General features: G+C 39.5%; 2 protein-coding genes across 25 annotated transcripts; one reads left to right on the top strand and one right to left on the bottom strand.

Moving 5' to 3' along the window:
• The first annotated feature begins 11394 nt into the window (after window positions 1-11394).
• Window positions 11395-12578, top strand: LOC126623822 (uncharacterized). Its single transcript, XM_050292799.1, has 2 exons — window positions 11395-11742; window positions 11915-12578. The coding sequence occupies exons 1-2, from the start codon at window positions 11556-11558 to the stop codon at window positions 12223-12225; spliced, it is 498 nt and encodes a 165-aa protein (XP_050148756.1). The 5' UTR covers window positions 11395-11555; the 3' UTR covers window positions 12226-12578.
• Window positions 12579-12865: 287 nt separating this feature from the next.
• Window positions 12866-21489, bottom strand: LOC126623706 (disease resistance protein RPV1-like). Of its 24 annotated transcripts, none has more exons than XM_050292665.1 (6): window positions 20691-21489; window positions 19448-20549; window positions 18814-19113; window positions 17563-18716; window positions 17200-17349; window positions 12866-16986 (listed from the first exon to the last, which is right to left on the bottom strand). In XM_050292665.1, exons 1-6 carry the CDS (start codon window positions 21332-21334, stop codon window positions 14148-14150), a joined length of 6189 nt encoding a protein of 2062 aa, XP_050148622.1. In that variant the 5' UTR covers window positions 21335-21489; the 3' UTR covers window positions 12866-14147. The 24 variants fall into 24 exon arrangements, with proteins under 24 accessions (XP_050148622.1, XP_050148623.1, XP_050148630.1 ...); XM_050292666.1 differs by having other exon boundaries at window positions 12866-14866; window positions 15293-17349; window positions 20691-21488; XM_050292673.1 differs by having other exon boundaries at window positions 12866-14866; window positions 15506-17349; window positions 20691-21488.
• Between the last annotated feature and the right edge of the window lie 2627 nt (window positions 21490-24116).

The raw sequence follows: 24116 nt of genomic DNA, 5'->3' as shown, positions 1-24116 counted from the left end.
AACTAAACAAAGATGCATACACAGCGTGGTAAAGGCCCACATTAGTAAGCACATCTTTAGATCGGCTTAAGACATCTTCAAGCCACTCCCAATAAAACTCATCAAAGACGGCTTCTCCAGTGGTCGACAGAGTACCATTCCAAGCCATGGCTCCGCTGCGAATGTGATCACCAAGAAGCTTAAATGAGACCGGATGATGGTCACGAGCATGGTGCGAAGGATTCAAAATAAGAACCCTCAATGTGCACGCCTTTTTCTTCGTATTTGGTTGAACAGCGTCTACCACCTCCCAAGATACTTCAGAATACCACGACTTAATATGCATGGAGTTGTCTTTCGCGAGAAGAGCAAGTGCCTTAGGACCAGTCAGTGGCGCGTAAAGCTTCAATATTGTTCCCTCATCTTGCGAATCGCCTTCCTTCGCAAGAATGGTGATGGTATTGTTCTTAAAACATTTGAAAAATACCATGACTGCAAAAAAAAAAAAAAATCAGCCACAAAACTTGAGCAGCACGACAAAGATGGCAGCTACATGATGGTTCTTCAAGGCACGCTACAGTGGCAAAGGAAACCAAAATGCTACGCAATCGCACTACGCAAACCCGCAGCGACTATGCAAGCGGTTTCTTGCATCGCATGTCGACGTCACCACCAAGAAAGAACTGTGACCAAAAGGCATTACGCATCGAAACCCCACTGCAGGCTCTTGCATAGCACCACACGGCAGCGCACCACCGAGGGAAAACTGTGATCAAAAGGCACTACACAACGAAACCTCGTTGCAGTCTCTGGCACAAGCACTAGGCAACCAGCTCACTCCACCACCAACAATCACACCTCTGAAAGCTTCATAAGGGTCCCGGCGTCATGCTCTGCCTTCTTAAATTTAAAAGATTTCCTGGCATCACAGCAAAGAAATCCATCAGTGGGGGGCACAAACACACTGTGCATAAAAATAGACACATTATATGTGATGGTGACGGGACGATCAACTTCCACATATATATATACATAGATATATATATATATGGCTTGAAAGGACGCAAATGTAGACGATGACAGGACAGAGGAATGAATATATATATATATATATGTATGCAGACGGTGATAGGATAGATCACCTTCCTCACACACACACACACACACATATATATATATATATATATGTATACATATGAATGCATGCGACCTCGGTTTCACACACACACACACATATATATATATATGTATACAATCGAAGTCGTCCTCGGTTTCAAACCTGCACTTGCAGCCTTTGTGTCTTCTTCCACCGCAGTCTTCGAACATGCACTTGCAGCCACTCTTTTTTTCCAGCACCGATTGCAGCCAGTCCAGCAGTTGTGTAGTGAATATGCAGTGCCCTATATGCAACGATCTCAATAGTTGCAAAAGAGACTGATCCGCATATGCAACAGTAGTACGATGACTGTGCAAATAACAGTGACAGTGCAAACGACCACCCGTGCCTGGGAAAGAAAACCAAAATGAGAGGTGATGGGATGGTGCACTGGGAAAATATGATTATGTACACACACAAAAAGAAGGTGCAAGCTACTGTTAGCAAGTCAAGAAAGAAAAAAAGGAAAAAGGTGGTGGAGACAGAATGATTGAAAGGAAGAAAGTAGGGGGATGACAGCGAATTTCCGTCTAAAAAAAGGGGGTGATGGAATGGTGCACGGCACCATCTTGGAAAAGGGTGATTAAAAAAAAAAAATATATATATATATATATATACACACACACACACATACATATATATGAGTGTATAAATGGTGAAATCTTGGTGCGTGGGCATCATCCTAAAAAAAAAAAAAAAAAAAAAAAAAAAAGAACATGGTGGAATCTTGGTGCATCTGCACCATGCAAAAATAAAGGGGAAGTAACACATCTTAGCGAGATACACGTTTTGTTTGTATTTAACACAATACACTGAATAAAATAAGGCACGTCTATTGATATCTCTAAGAAATAACAAGTATGTACAACAACAAAAAAAAAAAAAAAAAAAAAAAAAAGAAGAAAAAGGGAGCCTTCACAAATGTCACTTATGTGAAGCCACAGTACTTGAAGCCTTAGTACTCGGCGGAACCCTAGAAGAGGGAGGCACTGAAGATAGATTATTCGGAGCCTCAATACTTGGTCGAACTCCAGATGAAGAAGGCAAAACGTGCCTCTGGAATACATCCACAAACCTCCGATGGTCACTTTGGATCCGACCTTCGGAGTCCAGCAGCTGATCAAGCTTCCTCTTCATGCCTGTCGAATAACTATTTGCAAGCACATGCAACTCTTTATTCTCACGCTTGAGCTGTCTGATCTCTTGATTAAGAGCTGCCACCTCAGCTATCAATGATTCAACTTGGCGAGTTCGAACAAGTAAGCGTTGGCCCATGTTGGAAACAGAGTTTGCACACTGGACACTGAGAGCCTGGGAATCTTGAACAGCTAACGCATCGGACAGTCATGAAAGTATCCTATTATCTCTAGGAGTGATGAGGTTCCTAGCTACAACCATAGCCGTTGTTGCATCCCTCATCACAGAGTCTTCAACTGTAAGAGGGCCATTAGAAGATAAGAAGGACGGGCGCCATATATTACCTTGATGCGGTGCACCTGTGTCATTGCTGATACTCAAATCTAAGCAAATGTCAGACGGGTTAGCCATTTTCAAAAATGTTAAAAGAAAAAGGTTGGATAGAGTAAAAGCTCAGAAATACACCGGAGACGATGTTCACGAGCAGGCAATCTTCAAAATGTGCATGTTGAATACAATTGACACCTCTTTAAAAGAAGAGGCAACATAACCACTTGTTCAAAAAATCGAAGAGACACCACTCTTCGAATTTCAAAACCCAGATTTTCCTGCGTAAAGTCCGTCAACACTTTTCAGATGCAATCTCAGCTTTCGGCTATCACGTGCAACTTTGTCAGAGATCACTGACAAAGTTGAAAACGTGTGAAGTCCATTATGCCAACTACCTCACTTTTGGCCGACAAGCGTGGGTGACAAGGCCACATCCACACTGCCACTTGCCATTGGGAAATCACTATATAATTCGACCTCCATAGCAAGGCACACATCCAAAACGCCTGACTCTTCTTCCTTGCCGAATGCATCTACAACCAAACCCTTCAACATACTCAGTTTTCTTCCTCCTTGAAAATACAAACGCCTGACTCTTCTTCCTTGCCAAGAATACATCTGCAACTAAAACCTCTCAACATACTCAGTTTTCTTCCTCCCTGGAAACACCTCTTCAACCCAGTCGCACCAGAGCAAAGGTATCTCATATCACTAGGGTTGAGAGCAAGAGTATCTCATAGCATGCTTTCTCCCTATCCTTTTCTTTGTCCTCCCTCTTCACTGCAGGACAAGGAGAAAGAGAGCAATCAGCCGGCCCTTGGCATCAACCTTCCGACTTAGAACTGACTGCCTGGAAACCCCTTCCCTGATTGCTTACCTAGCATCGCTCTCAAGTACTCATCTTTAACCGTTGATGTACTTCTAAGGAAGACACCACATATGCCTGGAAAACAGATGATGTAAGTGAAGATGATACATCGAAGCATGTGGAGACAGGCCCAACAAAATACTTGCTGGTTCATCCGCTACTTCTTCAAAAGCAAACGTATCTCATATCATCGGGGTCGAAAGCAAAGGTATCTCATATCATGCTTTTCCCCTGTCTTTCCCTTTGCCTTTGCTCTTGCCTGCAGAACAAGGAGAAAGAAAGCAATCAGTCGGAACCCGAAATCAAACTTTCGATCGGGAACTGATTGCCTGGAACCTTTGCCTGGTTGCTTACCTAGCATTGCTCTCGAGTGCTCATCTTCAACTGTTGACGGGTCTCGAATTTCCTCGGCAAATACTTCAAGACAGTTGACATGGTGTTGGCTCTTTACACTAAAGCTGGCAAGCACGGATGAGTGGCTGAAAAGTGATGCTCTGAAGGACCATTTAAAGGCAAAGGGTTGCGCACCACTTTTGCTAGGCGAAAGAAACAAGCAAAGAAGAATGCAGCATGATGAGCTGGAACAAATCATTATGGCAGGACACCCTTCTCGACAAAACTGCATAATCCATACGGAGGAGTCTAAGTCAAATCCAAGCCAGCCGTGGTTGCTATAATCAAAGAGCTCGAGAAGTTTCAACATTATTTCGTAGGCACTGTCGCCGAAGAGCAAAATCTCGACAACCCTTGAAGATCATACCGTTGACCAAACTGCTCAGGGTTCATATGAAAATGCTGCGAACTTCCTTGATCTTTCAAAGAATTTTTTTTGCAGCATCTGACTTTATCCCCTGACCTTCTTCAATATGAATTGGAAAGATTGAAAAAAGAAACAGACCATCACCTCCATCTCGTGCCTACCTGCCATGTGTCCAGATCCTGAAACTACTCGTGGTCATGTTTAAGTTCAAGATCAAGCCTCACGGCCCTTGAAGAAATCACAAGTCCGATTCAAAATCAGGTGTCCACCACCCTTGAATCAAATCCAGTTTAAGAAGTCTGTGGAAAGTCCTTTGGAGGAAACCAGAAAACCCTCCAACCCAGTTCAAGATTAAGCCTGTGGAAAATCAACAATTGGAAGAAACCAGAAAATCTTCCATCCAAACTCAAGATCAAGCCCCAACGGCCCTTGAAGAAATTACCAGCCCAGTTCAAGATTAAGCCTCACGGCCCTTAGATTGACATCTACATTAAGGGACTTCAAAACGCATCTTCTACACGTGACAAACACATGTATACAACGCGCTTTGAAGTGGGGGCATTTGTAGACATTGAAATTTCGGTGAAATAAGTATTGACAATTGTATTAAAATTACAACCCCCCATTCATTTCACCTACATCATACATTCACCTCACCTACAACACACACTCATCCCACCTATAACATCCACTTACTTCACCGAACAAATGGATGGTGTTGATTCATTCTCAAAGCCTATAAATAGGCTTCTCCATCAAGCAATAGAGGATCTTAGACATTTTCTCTCTACTCCCAAATTGGAAGAGAATTCACATCACACCAAAGCCTTGAAGCCTCAAAACTCTAAAGCTCTCAAGCAAATCCTGAAGAATCAAGAAAGCCCTCTTCGTTCTTCGTCAAAATCCTCCTTCAAGGCAAGCCCCAACGGCCCTCGAAGAAACTTCCACTAATTCAAGATCAAGCCCAGACGGCCCTTGAAGAAAGTGTTCATCATTCATCATCCGTTCATCCTAAAGATCAAGCCCCGACGGCCTTTTGGATCAACAACATCAAAGCTACCCATTACAAAGATAGAATCAGAGGCTAAATTTGTAGAAGATATTGTAACCCCTAAATCATCAATACAAATATTATTTTGTACACGTGTTCTTATCTCGTTCATCGCAGGAATTTCCGTGTTTACATACACCAAAGCCTTCTTCACTAAGTTCTTTGAATTTTTTTCTTTTGTTGAAGCTTGTATGTTGAAGCTTTGTGAGTGAAGCATGTAGGTTGAGGTAGTGTTCCCTTAATTTCCCGAGTGAGGAAAACTTCTCGGTTGGAGGCTTGAAAAATCCAAGTCACTGAGTGGTCGTGAGACTTCCGAGTATCAAGGTGCAGTAGCATATGGTAGGAGTCCCCCAAGTCTCCGATCGAGGGAGTTGACGAATGAGGTGTCTTGCTAGTAGCCAAGCTTCTAAAGTAACAAGACTTCACCACTTTCCTTTCTAAGTGGTAGCCCAAAACTCCTCATTCATATATATTTGTTATGAAAGTTGTTAGGCCCAAAGAAGAGAAGGCCTAGGCAAATTTTTTTTTTTCGAATTTTCGAATTTCTGAATTTCTGAAAATATATATATATATATATATATATATATATATATATATATGTAAAGCTTTGTAGGTGAAGCTTTGGTGTTGAAGCTTTATATGTGAAGCTTTAAGGTTGAAGCTTTATTGGGTACTATGAATTAATTTTGCTTCACACTATCTTGATCAAGAGTGTGTGAAGTTTTTGTAGGTGAAGCTTTTGTGTTGAAGCTTTGAAGGTGAAGCTTTTGTGCGTGAAGCTTTTGTGGGTCAAGCTTTTGTGGGTGAAGCTTTTGTAGGTGAAGCTTTTGTGGGTCAAGCTTTTGTGGGTCAAGCTTTTGTGGGTGAAGCTTTTGTAGGTGAAGCTTTTGTGGGTCAAGCTTTTGTGGGTCAAGCTTTTATGTTGAAGCTTTTGTAGGTGAAGCTTTGGAGTTGAAACTTTGTAGGTGAAGCTTTGGAGTTGAAGCTTTTGTTGGGTACCATGAATTGATTTTGCTTCACACTATCTGGATCAAGATAGTGTGAAGCTTTTGAGAATTTGTAGTTGTCCTCCATTGATGAAGCTTTGTTGAATTTCCCAATTTCCTTTTTTTTTTTTTTTTTTTTGGGAAAATTAGAAATTTGAAAATGTGGGATAGACAACATATACAAATTTTGCTTCCACGCTGTTGAGCAGGAGATTGTGATGCAAGTCACACCTTGTAGTGGTCGAAGGTTTGGATGAACCATATAAATTGAATTTGCTTCGAACAATCTTGATTAAGAGTGTGTGAAGCTTTCTACGAGTTGTAGTTGCCCTTCATTGATGAAGCTTTTGTTGGCACCATAAATTGGTTTTGCTTCACACTGTCTTGATCAAGAGTGTGTGAAGCTTTTGAGAATTGTGGTTGCCCTCCATTGATGAAGCTCTTGTTGGCACCATAAATTGGTTTGCTTCACACTGTCTTGATCAAGAATGTGTGAAGCTTTTGAGAATTGTGGTTACCCTCCATTGATGAAGCTCTTGTTGGCACCATAAATTGGTTTTGCTTCACACTGTCTTGATCGAAAGTGTGTGAAGCTTTTGAGAATTGTGGTTGAACTCCTTTGATGAAGCGCTTGTTGGCACCATAAATTGGTTTTGCTTTACATTGTCTTGATCAAGAGTGTGTGAAGCTTTTGAGAATTGTGGTTGCCCTCCATTGATGAAGCTCTTGTTGGCACCATAAATTGGTTTTGCTTCATACTGTCTTGATCAAAAGTGTGTAAAGCTTTTGAGAATTGTGGTTGAACTCCTTTGATGAAGCTCTTGTTGGCACCATAAAATGGTTTTGCTTCACACTGTCTTGATCAAGAGCATAAATTGGTTTTGTTTCACATTATGTTGATCAAGAGTGTGTGAAGCTTTCTACGAGTTGTAGTCTTTGCATTGTTACAAAGGAGAAATGTCTGAAGCAAATGCAAGAGGGCTGAATAGCTTGATCTTCGTATGCCATGCACTAAAGTTGTTGTTGGCTTGCAATAAGACTTTGTTGGTGACTATAACTCTTGTTGGGCATAAGTGCTCCCTTAGTTGAGTTGTAAAACTTGAGGGTTTTTGATTATTTGTGAATGCTAGGAGTTCACATGTACAAGTTGTACCACTCGTCTTCTGGTTGGTGGAATGAATTGTGAGTTGCTTTCATCACTTGGTTGGTGGTACGAAGGTGAGTTCCTTCATCACCTTTCATCATATTTCATCACCTGGTTGGTGGCACGAAGATGAGTTCCTTCTTTACCTGGTTGGTGGCATGAGTGGCAAGTTGCCAAATGATATTAGAGTACCGGTTGTACATTTCATCACTTGGTTGGTGGCATGAAGGAGAGTACGGGTTGTACATTTCATCACCTGGTTGGTGGCACGAAGATGAGTTCCTTCTTCACCTGGTTGGTGGCATGAGTGGCAAGTTGCCAAATGATATTAGAGTATGGGTTTCATCACATGGTTGGTGGCATGAAGGAGAGTACGGGTTGTACATTTCATCACCTGGTTGGTGGCACGAAGATGAGTTCCTTCTTCACCTGGTTGGTAGCATGAGTGGCAAGTTCCAAATGATATTAGAGTATGGGTTGTACATTTCATCACCTGGTTGGTGGCATGAAGGAGAGTACGGGTTGTATATTTTATCACCTGGTTGGTGGCACGAAGATGAGTTCCTTCTTCACCTGGTTGGTGGCATGAGTGGCAAGTTGTCAAGGCACATTGTAGTGTCAAAGACACAAAGTATGTTGAACCCTTTCGAAGCACAGTTGGCTTATGTATGGATGTGTTGGAATGTATGATGTTTATGTATGAATGTGTTGGAATGTATGATGTTTATGTATGAATGTGTTGGAATGTATGATGTTTATGTTGATTGATATGAGTGATGCTTATGAATGTTTTGCTATGCATGAAGGGATCCATGTTTTTGATATGTGAACCATGTTGGTTGTAACACTTAGTATCACATACTTTATGTCAAAGTACGCATGTTGAAGCTCTGAGTTGGAGTATAAGGGTAGGTCAGCGTAGACCAAGTATTCCAGTGCTAGGAACGCAAAAGACTCAGAAGAAGTTGCCTGAATTCCCTCTTCTTTAAATATTTGTTGAATGGCTTGTGTGACAAAAGATCTCAAGCGGTTGAGAGTCAAAACATTTGTAATGTGTATGCCTTCTTATAATAGCATTTCCTTCAGTGCCTAGTCCTCCACTTTGAAAGAGTGAGGCTTGGCCCCATAGTCATAATAGTCGACGGTACGTTCACCCCTGGTTGTCTTGATACGAACTTTTATCCCTCTTGTTGCAATGGGCTTGCTGAGAGTAAAAATCCTTCCTTTTACCAAGAGACAGATACGTTTGGTGACTTAACGAGTAGCTAAATGAGGCAGGAGATGATGCAATGGGTGTCTGAATGGCCAAGATCTCCTCACTTAGTAGAACTTGACTTCCACTTCCCACTTGTTGATAGGGGTTAACCATATGGGGGTTCCCTTGGTATGTCCTTGCTTCTACGGAGGCATGGTTGTAAGTCTGTGCCATCACCTCAGAGTAAGTCTTCCAAGTGTTGGCATTGATCATGTACTTGAAAAAACAATCACGTAGGCCTGCCGTGAAGGCCTTGAGGGCGGTCTTGTCATCTGCCTCAGCGCAGCTAGAATACTCATAGCTGAGGTGACCGGCATACTCTCGTAGTGACTCGTCCGGCTTCTGGCGAATAGTGTACAAGTCATTAGTTTAGAACCCCACCAGAGAGGGTGGAGGGGAATAAAAGATATCAATCTTCGTCGGTGTGCATCCGATATGCCATGGTGGACTCAAAGAGGTTAAGGTGTTCAATTGGGTCATCCCTTCCAGTATAGAGTTGTAAACCAAGCTTTTGTTTTGTCTTCGCTTAAAGGGGGTGTCGAGGATCCTCCTTATGAGAAGGCCAGGCCTGGGTTGGTTCCAGTCAGGTATCTCGGCCTGACGTTCGGCCTTCAACTTGTTTACTTCCTCAATGAGCTGTAGGACAAGGGGGTCCTGAGTGGAGTCATGTACCACTGAAATTTTCTTTCGTAAGTCTCCATCGCCTCTTGGAAGTAGGAAAGTTTGAGCAAGGGCGTGTGGTTTTTCCTTAGACTCGGCGTACTGACTTCTTGGGCGAGTCTATCGGAATACCTCAGAGTCCCCTGTACCTTCATGTTCCTCTGGGACCTGTCGTTCCTTCCCTAGATTGGCAGCTGGCCTGGGTCGTGGAAAGGGACCGAGTCTTTCAAAAACCCTTGGGTCCTTGATCTTTGAGCATATGTGGAGGGGATTCTCTCGACGTTGCTTTAGGAAGTCTCGGTAGTCACGATAAACGGCTTTCGATCCTTCCAACCCTTCTGCAATGAGGTGTCTTCCTCCCCTTCTCCTGCTTCGGGTCGAAGTATCTGGGTTGAGAGAAGTCTCATGTTGATCAATGTTTTGATGATTAGCTCGCTCCTCATCAGGGATACCCATGTCGAATGGAGGTGACTCTCCGTGTTGGGGGGCACCCAGATGATGGTTGATGTCCACAGGGGCAACGAGCTCGCGTGTTTGAGTACGCCTAGTTTCGTGGAGCGTCTTAAAGAGCTTCTCATACTGCTCCTGGAAGACCTCATTCTTTATTGCTATCTTGTTATTCTGAGCCTCCAGCTCATCGACTTTAGCCTGAAGAGCAAACTTCTTTTGTTCCTTCTTTCGTTGCTTTGCACCAGGTGCAAAAGGGGTGTCATTCTGCGTGTTGTGGCTTCCTTCGGTCCCCATGTTGGAGAGGGATGCCTGGTCAAAAGAGAGTGTACGAATGGTGGAAACCAGCTTGACAAAGCTGAAGAGAGTGGGAATAAGTGTCGTTCCCACAGACGGCACCAAATGTTGATGCACAAAATCAGTGAGGACTTTGGTACAACAGAAAGTGTTAAGTTTGTGACCTTCGCTAGATTGCTCCGGTCACTAGTGTGGATAAGTATGTAAATGGATAGGGACAGGGAAGCAAACACAAGATGTACGTGGTTCACCCAAATTGGCTACGTCCACGGAGTAGAGGAGTTCTTATTAATTGTGAAGGGTTTACACAAGTACATAGGTTCAAGCTCTCCTTTAGTGAGTACTAGTGAATGATTTAGTACAAATGACATTAGGAAATATTGTGGGAGAATGATCTCCTTTTATAGAAGAGTTTCTAGCTTTGTTCTGACATTGACACGTGTCGTGTTGTGATTGGCTTCTGATGTTGACACGTGTCGCATTGTTTATTGGCCTCCTAGTTGGAGGGAAACTCTTCTGGGTCCTTGACGGTATAACATTGACCGATGCTCAGTAGTTTCGGGATTGGTCAAGTATGGTACAAACACTTTGTTTCCTTTTCTTTTCTTTTTTTGTTCCAAAAAACAACAATGTTTTTTTATTACCGTGTATCACCTTACTGTTTTTTTGCTTGGAATTTGCTTCCTTGTTGCAGCTGGAATGTGCTTCCTTGTTTTGATTTTCCTTTTGCTATTTGGTGTGTACTCTCCCTATAGCATTAGGAGGCAATTGACTCTTATTTATAGGACAAATAGGTGTGTATTTTTGCCACAACACACCCTTGCCATGCACTGCTACTGTGCTTGTTGCCGTGTGTAATTGCTGCTTGGAGCTTGTTGCAGTGCGTCACTTTTTACCATGTGGTGCTGTACAAAAGACTGCAGTGAGGTTACGCTGTGTAGTGCCTTTTGGTCGCAGTTTTCCTTGTTGGTGACTTTGCCTTGCAATGCAAGAAACTGCTTGCGTAATCATTACTGGGTTGCGTAGTGAGATTGCTTAGCACTTTGGTTTTCTTTGATACTGTAGCGTGCTTTGAAGGACCATCTTGTAGCTGTCCTCTTTGTTATGCTGCTCAAGCTTTTTGTAGCTGATTTCTTCTTGTTGTTGTGACTTTGTCGTCGTCATTCTTTAACGCTCACAAGGTTTGTCTCGTATGTCTTTTGCTTTAGTGAAGCAATCTTTTTTTTTCTTGCCATCCCATCCCACCTTATGCTTTGTCTTTCCTTTTTTTTTTTCATTGCAGCCATGGTATTTTTCAAGTGCTTTAAGAGTAATACCATCACTATTCTTGCAAAGAAAGGCGATTCGCAATGCCTCACCCCATGAGAATTTTCTTTTCTAATAACATGTTATCACTTTCAAGCTTTTTGTTTCTGTTGTTTTATATTTGTTGTTATTGCTGGCATGCTGAATTGTGCTGTAACTGCTCTTAATCATGTGTGATGCATGATATGGATCAGGAGAGTAATAAGGATCACTACTTTTCTGGCCCTGGGGAGTTCGGCCTCAACCCCATCAGGACCGGGTCATCACAAGGAGGTGGCTTTCCCCAGAAGAGCTGCCCTTTTACATTCGACAATTCTGGTCCTAGCAGACTACTCTCAGCCTTCAATTCAGGATATTCACTGCCAAGGTACAAGGATGGTTTAGAACCTTCATTTGACACCTTCTCTAGGTTTGATTCGTTCAGAAGCACACAATATTGGATTTTTTCCTCAACCATAAACACTTGGAAAATTTGATTCTATGCGCCAGTAGAGATTTTGATCAGGGTCATGGTTTTGCAACATTTGATGACATCCCAGACCCTTTTGGCTCGTCGGCGCCGTTTAGGTCATTGCTGGATAGTCAAACTCCAAAAAGAGACTCGAACCCCTTCGGATCTTCAGGGCTGTTTCGGACGTCACTGGACAGTCAAACTCCAAGAAGAGAATCTGGACATCATTCGACAGTCAAACTCCTAGTGGAGACTCAGACGCATTTGGGTCTTCTCCATTTAGGACACCATTCGACGGTCAAACTCCAAGAAGAGACTCGGACCCATTTGGGTCTTCAGGGCCTTTCCGAACATCTATGGAGACTCCGAGAAAAGACTGATCGTTGGAGTGGATTTTAACCGGGTAATTGTTCTGCTTTGTTTTTGTGTCTGCTATTCTCCGTTCCAAGCCTTTCTATTGTGGGTGGGACGGGCTTTGTGTTTGATGCTTTGAAATCAGAGCTTGTCATGTATCTTTTGTATTTCATTTCCTTATATGTATCTCGCTTTTACTTCGTTCTTTTTTCTTTAGCTTGTTGCACGACGTATAATTTTTCTCGTTAATTTTGGAATGTTCCTAGTCTTATTGAAGCGAAGACTCCTATAGTTTTATTGTTATTACAAATTTGATGGTTGTGTTATTAAACTGGGGCTGTTCCCTTCTTTTTTGGGCCTTAATTTGCTGTAATATTTTACCCTCTCTAATGGAAATTATTTTGCTGATCCTTGTTTGGTTAACACAAGAACACTGAATTTTGCCAGTGCTAGTCCAAACGGGTCACCATATTTTTTTGCTCATTGCAGTTCAGCCATCGAACTATCGCGTCTTTTTTGTAGTGTCGAATGTTCAAACTATTGCACTTGGTCGTGAGACTTTTAATTTGCCCTTGGACTGGCGTATTGAATAATGTCTAAGTTTATGATATAATGGCGACTTCCAAGGTGCCGCTGGACTTGTAAATCAAGTTTTAAAGATAACAAATAGGATACGACGCATGTGTCCATAACTTGCGCTTTATAATATGTAAACGATACAAAAATAATAAAAGTCTTGCCTATTTGCCTGTCTTTATTTCTTGTATAAACAACTAAGTTATCAAAGTACAAATTTGCCATAAGATTTTTCCTAATTCTATTGGATAATGATGCTTAAGATTGTCAGAATAAAAGTCTGAATTATCTTCAGCTCCACTGGCTTTAGACCCATGATCATCACTTTTATTTGCTTCAGACTCAATCACTTGATCCACAGGTTTCATCCTCATTTCTTGATCCACCACCTTCGGAATCATCATCCTGTCTTGTTCTTCTTCTACTTTTGGTTCCCTCGACATGAAGACATGATCAAATTTGAATTTCTTAGCATCTTCGGCATACAACGGGCATATACCACAACTTTCCACCTTCGTTTGGGAAGAAGCAAGTTCTCCATCATGGGCAGAATTTAACAGAGGCTTCATTGGCAAGTTTGTAAACATCAGGGGAGCATTTTTTGCTACCTCTTCATTTCTGAAGACCTCATTCCACACATACACGTGATGTTGCTCGTAATAGTGAACATTTTATGGCTTTCACCCATGAATTTGACATTGAAATTAGCTCTTACCAAGCAAAACCGGCTTCGAATCCCAGAAACAACAGTAAAAAGAGAGAAGACCAATGAACCTGTTTGAAACCAATCTGACGAAGCTTGATGTTTACTGAAAATCCCTCATTTTGATAGCGGAACATATTTGGGATTTCTTTTCCCGCACATACAAAAATAACCAAAGGCCAAGGATGGCACTCTGATGGCGCAGTAGTTCCCACTTGCATAGTTCTAATATGTGCTTCATCCAACATGAGGGCTGTCCTTAAACTTGACACTATCTTCAGCAACTTGCAGTCGTGAGCTTTAACAGTACATAGCACTGGTAGCTCTGGTAAAAATTGAAGCCGCTGGCAGCCGACTAAACCGAGTACAGACAACCGAGAAGCTTGTTTGATGCTTGCAGCTATGCTCCTAATCTTGGTTCCAGAAAGAGATAAACATTGGAATAAGGTTGAGCAAACGAGACCATTAGGGATTTCCAATATACCGCTGTAGCTGAGATTTAGTTTTTCTAAAGAGAGAAAACCAACAGAGCTGGAAGGCAATTTTTCAAGTTCCCGACAGCAATCAAAGTGGACACTTAAGATTGGTTAAACTGCAGATACTTGTTGGGGCATCCTCAAGGTGCTGGCAGCCACTAAGTTCTAGTTTAAAGCAATAAGAGAGATCAAGTTCCTCGAGATATTTCAACTTACAAATGCTTTGTGTGATAGTTGTAAGCCTTTATCAAGTCATCAATCTGCTCTTGGCTACTTGGAAGCCTTTTGCAATCTCCTAGTCGAATTTCTTTGAGAGCAGGGAGAAACTCGATTGATGAGTGTAGCTCTTTAACCGTTGTTTCACTTAAATTTAAGGACTTCAAATGTTCCATTGGCTCCAAGATCTCTGGAAAGTTTTCAAGTTTAGAGCAGCAGGAGAGATCAAGTTTCTCGAGATATTTCAACTTACAAATGCTCTTTGGAATACTTGAAAGCCTTTTGCAATCTTGTAGTTGAATTTCTTTGAGAGCAAGGAGAAACTCGATTGATGAGTGTAGCTCTTGAACCGCTGTTCCACTTAAATTTAAGAACTTCAAATGTTCCATCGGCTCCATGATCTCTGGGAAGCTTTCAAGTTCTGAACAGTAAGAGAGATCGAGTTCCTTGAGATATTTCAACTTACAAATGCTCTTTGGGATACTTGAAAGCTTTTTGCAACCACATAGTTGAATATATGTGAGAGCAGGGAGAAACTCGATTGATAAGGGTAGCTCTTTAACCGCTGTTCCACTTAAATTTAAGGACTTCAAATGTTCCATTGGCTCCAAAATCTCTGGGAAGTTTTCTAGTTCAGAGCAACAAGAGAGATTGAGTTCCTCGAGATATTTCAACTTACAAATGTTCTTTGGGATACTTGAAAGCCTTTTGCAACCTTGGAGTTGAATTATTTTGAGCCCAAGCAGAAACTCAATTGATGAGGGTAGCTTTTTAACAGCTGTTCCACTTAAATTTAAGGACTTCAAATGTTCCATTAGCTCCAAGAACTCGGGGAAGTTTTCAAGCTGAAAGCAATAAGAGAGATCGAGTTCCACAAGATATTTCAACTTGCAAATGTTCTTTGGCATAATTGAAAGACTTTGGCAAGCTCGTAGTTGAATTCTTCTGAGCGCAGGGAGAAACTTGATTGATGAGTGTAGCTCTTGAACCGCTGTTCCACTTAAATTTAAGAACTTCAAATGTTCCATCGGCTCCATGATCTCTGGGAAGTTTTCAAGTTCAGAGCAGCAAGAGAGATCTAGTTCCTCGAGATATTTCAGCTTACAAATGCTCTTTGGGATACTTGAAAGCCTTTCGCAACCACGTAGTTGAATTCTTTTGAGCGCAGGGAGAAACTTGATTAATGAGTGTAACTCTTTAACTGCTGTTCCACTAAAATTTAAGGACTTCAAATGTTCCATTGGCTCCAAGATCTCTGGGAAGTTTTCAAGCTGAGAGCAATAAGAGAGATCAAGTTCCTCGAGATATTTGAACTTACAAATGTTCTTTGGGATACTTGAAAGCCTTTCGCAACCACGTAGTTGAATTCTTTTGAGCACAGGGAGAAACTTGATTAATGAGTGTAGCTCTGTAACTATTGTTCCACTCAAATTTAAGGATTTCAAATGTTCCATTGGCTCCAAATTTTCTGGGAAGTTTTCAAGTTGAGAGCAACAAGAGAGATCGAGTTCCTCAAGATATTTCAACTTACAAATGCTTTTTGGAATACTTGAAAGCCTTTTGCAATCTCTAAGTCGAATTTCTTTGAGAGCAGGGAGAAACTCAATTGATGAGTGTAGTTCTTCAACCGTTGTTCCACTTAAATTTAAGGACCCCAAATGTTCCATTGGCTCCAAGATCTCTGGGAAGCTTTCAAGTTCTGAACAGTAAGAGAGATCGAGTTCCTTGAGATATTTCAACTTACAAATGCTCGTTGGGATACTTGAAAGCCTTTTGCAACCACATAGTTGAATATATGTGAGAGCAGGGAGAAACTCGATTGATAAGGGTAGCTCTTTAACCGCTGTTCCACTTAAATTTAAGGACTTCAAATGTTCCATTGGCTCCAAAATCTCTGGGAAGTTTTCTAGCTCAAAGCAACAAGAGAGATTGAGTTCCTCGAGATATTTCAATTTACAAATGCTACTTGGGATACTTGAAAGCCTTTTGCAACCTTCTAGCTCAATTTTTTTGAGTGCGGGGAGAAACTTGATTGATGAGTGTAGCTCTTTAATCGCTGTTCCCCTTAAATTTAAGGACTTTAAATGTTCCATTGGCTCAAAGATCACTGGGAAGTTTTCAAGTTTAGAGCAACAAGAAAGATTGAGTTCCTCAAGATATTTCAACTTACAAATGCTTTTTGGAATACTTGAAAGCCTTTTGCAATCTCCTAGTCGAATTTCTTTGAGAGCAGGGAGAAACTCAATTGATGAGTGTAGTTCTTCAACTGTTGTTCCACTTAAATTTAAGGACCCCAAATGTTCCATTGGCTCCAAGATCTCTGGGAAGTTTTCAAGTTCAAAGCACCTAGAGAGATCGAGTCCCTCGAGATATTTCAACTTACAAATGCTCTTTGGGATACTTGAAAGCCTTTCGCAACCTCTTAGCTTAACTTTTTTGAGCGCAGGGAGAAACTTGATTGATGAATGTAGCTCTTTAACCATTGTTGCACTTAAATTTAAGGACTTCAAATGCTTCATTGGCTCCAAGATCTCTGGGAAGTTTTCAAGTTTAGAGCAGCAAGAGAGATCAAGTTCCTCGAGATATTTCAACTTACAAATGCTCTTTGGGATACTTGAAAGCCTTCTGCAATCTCTTAATCGAATTTCTTTGAGAGCAGAGAGAAACTCGATTGATGAGTGTAGCTCTTCAACCGCTGTTCCACTTAAATTTAAGAACTCCAAATGTTCCATTGGCTCCAAGATCTCTGGGAAGTTTTCGAGTTCATAGCAGTAAGAGAGATCAAGTTCCTCGAGATATTTCAACTTACAAATGCTCTTTGGGATACTTGAAAGCCTTTTGCAACCTCCTAGCTTAACTTTTTTTAGCACAGGGAGAAACTTGATTGATGAGTGTAGCTCTTCAACCATTGTTGCACTTAAATTTAAGGACTTCAAATGTTCCATTGGCTCTAAGATCTCTGGGAAGTTTTCAAGTTTAGAGCAACAAGAGAGATCGAGTTCCTCGAGATATTTCAACTTACAAATGCTCTTTGGGATACTTGAAAACCTTTTGCAATCTCTTAGTCGAATTTCTTTGAGAGCAGGGAGAAACTCGATTGATGAGTGTAGCTCTTCAACCGTTGTTTCACTTAAATTTAAGGACTCCAAATGTTCCATTGGCTCCATGATCTCTGGGAAGTTTTCAAGTTCAGAGCACCTAGAAAGATCAAGTCCCTTGAGATATTTCAACTTACAAATGCTCTTTGGAATAATTGAAAGCCTTTCGCAATCTCTTAGTCGAATTTCTTTTAGAGCAGGGAGAAACTCGATTGATGAGTGTAGCTCTTCAACCGTTGTTCCACTTAAATATAAGGACTCCAAATGTTCCATTGGCTCCATGATCTCTGGGAAGTTTTCAAGTTCAGAGCACTCAGAGAGATCAAGTCGCTCGAGATATTTCAACTTACAAATGCCCTTTGGGATACTTGAAAGACTTTCACAACCTTGTAGCTCAATTCTTTTTAGCGCATGGAGAAACTTGATTGATGAGTGTAGCTCTCTAACCGCTGTCCCCCTTAAATTTAAGGACTTCAAATGTTCCATTGGCTCCAAGATCTCTGGGAAGCTTTCGAGTTCATAGCAGTAAGAGAGATCGAGTTCCTCGAGATATTTCAACTTACAAATGCTCTTTGGGATACTTGAAAGCCTTTTGCAACCTTTTAGCTCAATATTTTTTAGAGCAGGGAGAAACTCGATTGATGAGTGTAGCTCTTGAACTGATGTTTCACTTAAATTTAAGTACTCCAAATGTTTCATTGGCTCCAAGATCTCTGGGAAGTTTTCAAGTTTAGAGCAACAAGAGAGATTGAGTTTCTCGAGATATTTCAACTTACAAATGCTCTTTGGGATACTCGAAAGCCTTTGGCAATGACTTAATGTAAGTCTTTTGAGTGCAGGGAAAAACTCGATTGATGAGTGTAGCTCTTCAATCGCTGTTGAACTTAAATTTAAGGACTTCAAATGTTCCATTGGCTCCAAGATCTCTGGGAAGTTTTGAAGTTTAGAGCACTCAGAAAGATTGAGTTCCTCTAGACATTTCAACTTACAAATGTTGGTTGGTAGACTCACAAGTCTCTTGCAACCAACCAATGATAATTTACTTATATCCCTGGGAAGCTCAGAAAACTCACCAAGAGATGTGCAGCCATCTACTTTAAAACAACCAGAGACTTTCAAGTTACACTTGTTGCTTGGAAGTTTCTGAAGGTCTTTGCAGTGACTTATATCCAAGTAAGAAATATGTTCGTTAGACCAAACTGATTCAGGCAACTCCTTTATACCACTGCCTTCTAAATTTAAGTATTTAATATTTCCTGCCATCTCTGAAAGATACTTGAGGCTGGTGCAGTGTCCAAGATCAATATGAATAAGCTTGTCAAGATCTCGAAAATATCGAGGAATTTCAACCAATTTGTCACAGCCAGGAAGATCTATGTGCACAATTTTTGGACTTCTAGAGAGATTTGGAACTTCAATTAGATTTTTAGACCACGCCACATCAATCACTTCTAAGTTCACAAGTCTCTGTAACAACAGTAAAGAGAAATATCAAGAATTAATATGCGTGACTTTATTTCTACACTTCATTTTATACAAGAATTAAAATAGGCATATGACATACCTGGTCTTCTTTCCAAAGCTTCTTAACTCTGCTATATGGCATATGAAGCTCAACAAGATTTTCTGGAGAAAAGTTTGCCGACAAAGATTCCAATGGATATTCAGGCCAGTAAATATAACGAAGAGAATCAGGAAGATCTAGAGACATGTTTAATTTGCAGTCTCTGTTGTGATCAAATATTTGAAAATTATCCACAATTAGCATTTTTAGGTTAGACATCACTTTGAAGTCTGCACGTTTCAATGATCGCTCTTCAATCTTATGCCAATCAACCAATATGGCTTGAACAATTGGAGTTTCCTGACAATAAGAACAAAGTTTAAATGTGAGTATATATGTTTTTAACATGTTAAAATATAATGCACATTTGGAAAAAGAATTCTACAAAGTTATAGAATAATCTTAAGAGTTTTTGCGATGGTAATGATGTGCAAGTATCTAGTAAAATATGCAAGATAATTGTATCCTCCTATAATCAAATTACTTTTTTCTAAGAATAGGACTTCTTTATTATAAAGGAGTTTTACTTTTGATGTGTTATCATCTAAAGTTAGTTTTTTTTTTTTTTTTTTTTTTTTTTTTTTTACCTAGAAAAAAATAAAAAGAAAGAAATTGAATGCATTTAGCTTTTTACCGTATTACTCTTCAGTACACGATATACATCCTCATCAGTGAACAACCTTTTCCGTTTACCAGGATCTTCACTACATTGTTCCTGAACAATTGTCCTTCCCATTTCTTGTAGCAAATCATGCATCTCTATGGTTTCCCTTCCCCATTTTGAATCCTTTGATATGAGAGACAAATCAATGAGAATTGTAATTCCGGTTTTCGCAAAGAATCCACGAACATCTAACATTCGTTTTACCACATCCACATACCCCCCTTTATGAAAACATGCTATATCCAGAAATATCTCCTTCTCATTTTCTCCCAATCCATCATAACTTATTCTCAACACTTTCTGGATATCTACACTGGGAAATCGTTTTAATTTGTTGAATTCATCTTCCCAGTCTTCTTTGCTCTTGCGATTGAAGAACAAGGACCCCAAAACTATAAGAGCTAAAGGAACGTGTCCAGCATAATGCACGGCCTTTTCCACCAACTCCTTATAATCTGTTCTACAAGTACTGTTATTCTTGAAAGCAAACAAACAAAAGAGCTCAAGAGCATCATCCGGATTTAATCCCTTAACCTCGTAGATCTTTTCCTCTTCAACAGTTTGCCTAAGTGTGCCCTTGTCTCTACTTGTGATAATGATTCTACTTCCAGTGCCATACTGAAGACGCTCGCCCGCTAGACTTTCCATTTGCATTGAACTACTCACATCATCAAGAACAATGAGGACCTTTGTATGGCTGAGCCTATCTCGAACAAGAGTTGATCCTATGGATAAATTTTGTTCCTTGAATATCTCACGGACAAGTGTATTTTGCAAGTGTTCTAGCCCATCTTTTTGTTCTCTCTCCCTAACATTTACAAGAAAACAACCGCCTTTGAATTTAGAAGAGAGTTTGTGAAATACGGCTTGAGCAAGGGTGGTCTTGCCAATACCACCCATTCCCCAAATACCTACAGTGATGCAAGCGTCCGTTGAATGAATGCCTAACAGCGATTCGATTTGCTCGATGCGACTTTCAATTCCAACAAGGCCCTTTAAATTGCACGATGATTCGCGACACAATTTGGTCCAAATATGCTCAACAACTTTCTTGACTAAATCGGCATCCGTCCTGGTATATATGCATATAGGATTATGAAGGAAAGCAATAGTTAGTCTTAAATATACCTTACAAAATCCTAGCACAAATCAAATCGTCAAAAGTTTAAAGAAAATTTATAATTTTACACACGTTAAAGAATTAGTTTGTTACCCTGTGTTTTCAGAATGGTGAAACCCAGCTATATTGGCTGCATTAGTCAAAGCCTCCTTCCACTCGGGCACCTTGTCGATACTGTCCTTGACACGTTTTTGGTGTTCAGCAAATGCAACCTCATAACTCCCTTTTTGTTTTCGTACATCCGATGCATGGGTATGGTAAAAAATGGGTATCACAGACTGGCCTCTGTCGTTGCATTTGAGTATATGCACTAGTTCTTCCAAACACCATGTGGAAGAAGCATACTTTTGTGAGAAAATGATCACCCAAAGCGTCGATTTCTTGATTGCCTTTAGAAGAGCAGGTCCGATCGCTTCTCCTCTCTTAAGTCTGTTATCTATGTAGGTTTCAATGTTCTTCTGCTGTAGGGCAGCATGAAGATGGCTGGTAAATGTATTGCGGGTGTCCTCACCTCGGAAGCTGATAAACACGTCATACTTTTCTCGACGGCGGGGGATATCAGCAGCATCATCAGCAGCAACAACAGTAGAATCAACGGCAGAATCAGCAGCAGAAACATCAGAATCTGCCGCAGAAGACGAAGAAGAAAATGTTAATGATCTGCAGCACATGTACAACAGAGTCCCAATGGCGATGATGATGATGTTGAAAACTTGAATGAACCCAATCAACCCCATCTCTCTCTCTCTCTCTCTCTCTTAGAGAAGAGAATGAAGCGATCGAAGCGAGTGTATGATTAGAAAGAGAATCAGATTTTACCATCCAAAAATTGAAAACTCATTAGAGATTAGATAGTAGTCCAAACCCATCCTGTAGGCTGTAAGGCATCTTTTAATAAAATATAAGCACAAACGACGACCAAGAAAAAGTATGAGAGATTAGACAAAAAAAGAAACATAAAAAATAAAAAGACGAAATTGCTCAGCACTTTCCTTGAACCAGGATTCTCTCCTGAGCATTTCCTTAGGGATCTTAGGGATCTCGCAATCATGTCCGTTCATCGTGTATCGTGCGGTCCGAAATCATTTAAAATTTAAATTTTAAAATTCAAATATGAATAGTACCTAACGAAAACTGACCGCACGATATACAATGAACAGACAAGATTGCGGGATCCCTAGGATCCCTAGGGAATGCTCAGGAGAGAATCCTGGTTCCTTTCCTTGCAGAAACCATGTGCGTTCAAACGGAATAAAAGGCTATAATATTATCCCTAATGGAGTACTTCAAGAAAGAAAGGAATATTTAAAAAGAAAACTTTGAGTTTTACGATAAAATAAAGGGTAAAGTGAATAGTATCAGGATTGATTTTTTAGTGTAAAAATGTGGTTTTTTGTTAAAGTAAACAGTACCGGGAGCTTTTCGTTAAAGTTCCCAAGATAGAAAGGTTAAATAAGAATGAATCCAACTCCTCCTGATGCCAGGAAGTTGCCTAGTGCTAGAGGACGACACATTCAGCCGAGTCCTTACAATAATGTAAAGTATACAATTTTAACAATGTGTGTCATACATTGATGTATTTCAGAATTTTTCTAAGTTAACCAACATTGTGCAATAATCAAATTCTACGCGTTCACACCAATGAAGAAAGACAACATAAGGGCACATTGTCATTATTCAGTTCATAACTTTCATTAAAGTTGACTAGTCAAAACTCACAAGTCACCCTCTTACGCGCTTTACGTACAAAGTTTCTTGTTCCATCCATTAGTTTCAGCTTTGTTCAGCTGACCATCCAATGAATTTTAATATTCACAAAGACAGCTAACCTACACCAGGTGGGTCATTGTAGGGATTACATACTTGTTCGTTTATTATTAATCTAAGATGTTACGATCACATGACAAATGTACAAGACTCTTCAATAAAAGATAAAAGCAAACTAAAACATTTGAAAATGAACCAGCAAACCTTGAGATAGAAAACGCACACCTCCCAAATTGGCTTCAGTGAACTAGAGTTTAGCCTGATTACAAGAAAAACAAATGGTGGATTGCCCTTATGGTTATGACATTTTTCTTCAATTCACTATGTTTTGGATTTATACTCTTCTGCATCCCCTTAGTATAGATTAGTGTAATATATCTCTTGTAATTAAAAAAGGAAAAATTAGTATTCGGTCCCTAGTTACTAATGTTATTAACTGAGACCTTATCAGTTTTCAGATTTTGATCAAAGTCCCTAACATTAATATTGTATTAATTAATTTACATGTCCGTTACATAATTTTTTTTAAGGCTTAAATATCAAAATAGTCTATGTGTTATAGCCATATGGCCAATTTAGTCCCCTTGTTTTCAATTTAGCTAATTTAGTCATTGTGTTTGTTTCTGTTAGCCAATTAAGTACATTTCAATCGATCTCTTTTAAAAAATTCATAAGAAAAATCACATGAGATATAATTACTCTTTCTCTTTGAACAAAAATGCAAACCAATGAGAAATAACACGTATACGAGATAAAACTTTCAATCTGAAAAATGATTAAAGTTGTGACATAGAAAAGAGAGGGGGTAATGTTAGGGAGGAGTTTGGGGAGTCGGGACGGGAATAATTTTTCTTTTAATTTTTAATTTATTTCATTTTAAAATATTTTCAATCAAATAAATTATAATTTTATAAATAAATTTACAATAATTTATAAATTTTTAACAGAAATTAGATGGAAATGTGCTTAATTGGTTAGCGGAGATAAACATAAGGACCAAATTGGCCAAATTGAAAACACATGGACTAAATTGACTCAATGACTAAAACACAGCGACCATTTTAACATTTAAGCCTTTTTAAAAAAAAATTAGTAATTGATTTAGGGGTTTAATACTCACACCCTTATTAAATCCTAATTAATTTTCAATTCAAAACATTTTAAAAATTAAAAAAAAAATCAGAATAAATTTGTACCTGTTAATTCTTTAATAAAAGATTTTCAATTTTTTAATATTAGTTGTAATCATTCATATTATTTTTTATTATTTTTTCTAATCTTAAATGTACCTATTGTAAAATATACCAATTTGTTATATGTAAAATGTACCATTTTTTTAATAAAATGTGCCCCCTTTTTGTATAAAATCCATTTTTTTTTCTATTCCATCTTTTAAGCTTATATAGTTACATTGTATTTCGTTGATTTGAGAATGTATTCATGTCAAGTTTAATGAAAAACAATTTTAATAATGTTATTAAGCCTAATATATATATTTTTTGTGTTTTTAAAAAATGTACCCATGTTTAGGTACAAAAATTTTTTGGTTAGTTTTGATCAACATACCAATAATATATATTGGAGAGTATAATTTATTCTTTAATATTTTCAATCCCCTAAATTATGAGTTTTATATAAAATCTCATTAATATAAGCAACTACAAAGTTTAATTTTTAATTTAAAATTACAATAACCTACATAGAAATACATCATTAATGTCAGAGACTTTGATAAAAAAAACTAAAAAAACA

This window comes from Malus sylvestris, chromosome 5 (assembly GCF_916048215.2).
Source record: "Malus sylvestris chromosome 5, drMalSylv7.2, whole genome shotgun sequence".
NCBI lineage: Eukaryota > Viridiplantae > Streptophyta > Magnoliopsida > Rosales > Rosaceae > Malus > Malus sylvestris.
The sequence above is the reverse complement of the archived record's forward strand: the minus strand, read 5'-3'. Positions and strand labels throughout refer to the sequence as shown.

Excerpts from the sequence above, each read along its gene's own strand:
- LOC126623822 (XM_050292799.1), top strand. The coding sequence starts at position 11,556 with ATGATATGGATCAGGAGAGTAATAAGGATCACTACTTTTCTGGCCCTG. Across the intron at positions 11,743-11,914 it reads TCAGGATATTCACTGCCAAG|ACCCTTTTGGCTCGTCGGCG; the intron begins GTACAAGGATGG and ends ATGACATCCCAG.
- LOC126623706 (XM_050292663.1), bottom strand. The coding sequence starts at position 21,334 with ATGGGGTTGATTGGGTTCATTCAAGTTTTCAACATCATCATCATCGCC. Across the intron at positions 18,717-18,813 it reads AGCTTTGGAAAGAAGACCAG|AGACTTGTGAACTTAGAAGT; the intron begins GTATGTCATATG and ends CTGTTGTTACAG. Across the intron at positions 17,350-17,562 it reads GAGCGACTTGATCTCTCTGA|GTGCTCTGAACTTGAAAACT; the intron begins GTGCTCTGAACT and ends TGATCTTTCTAG.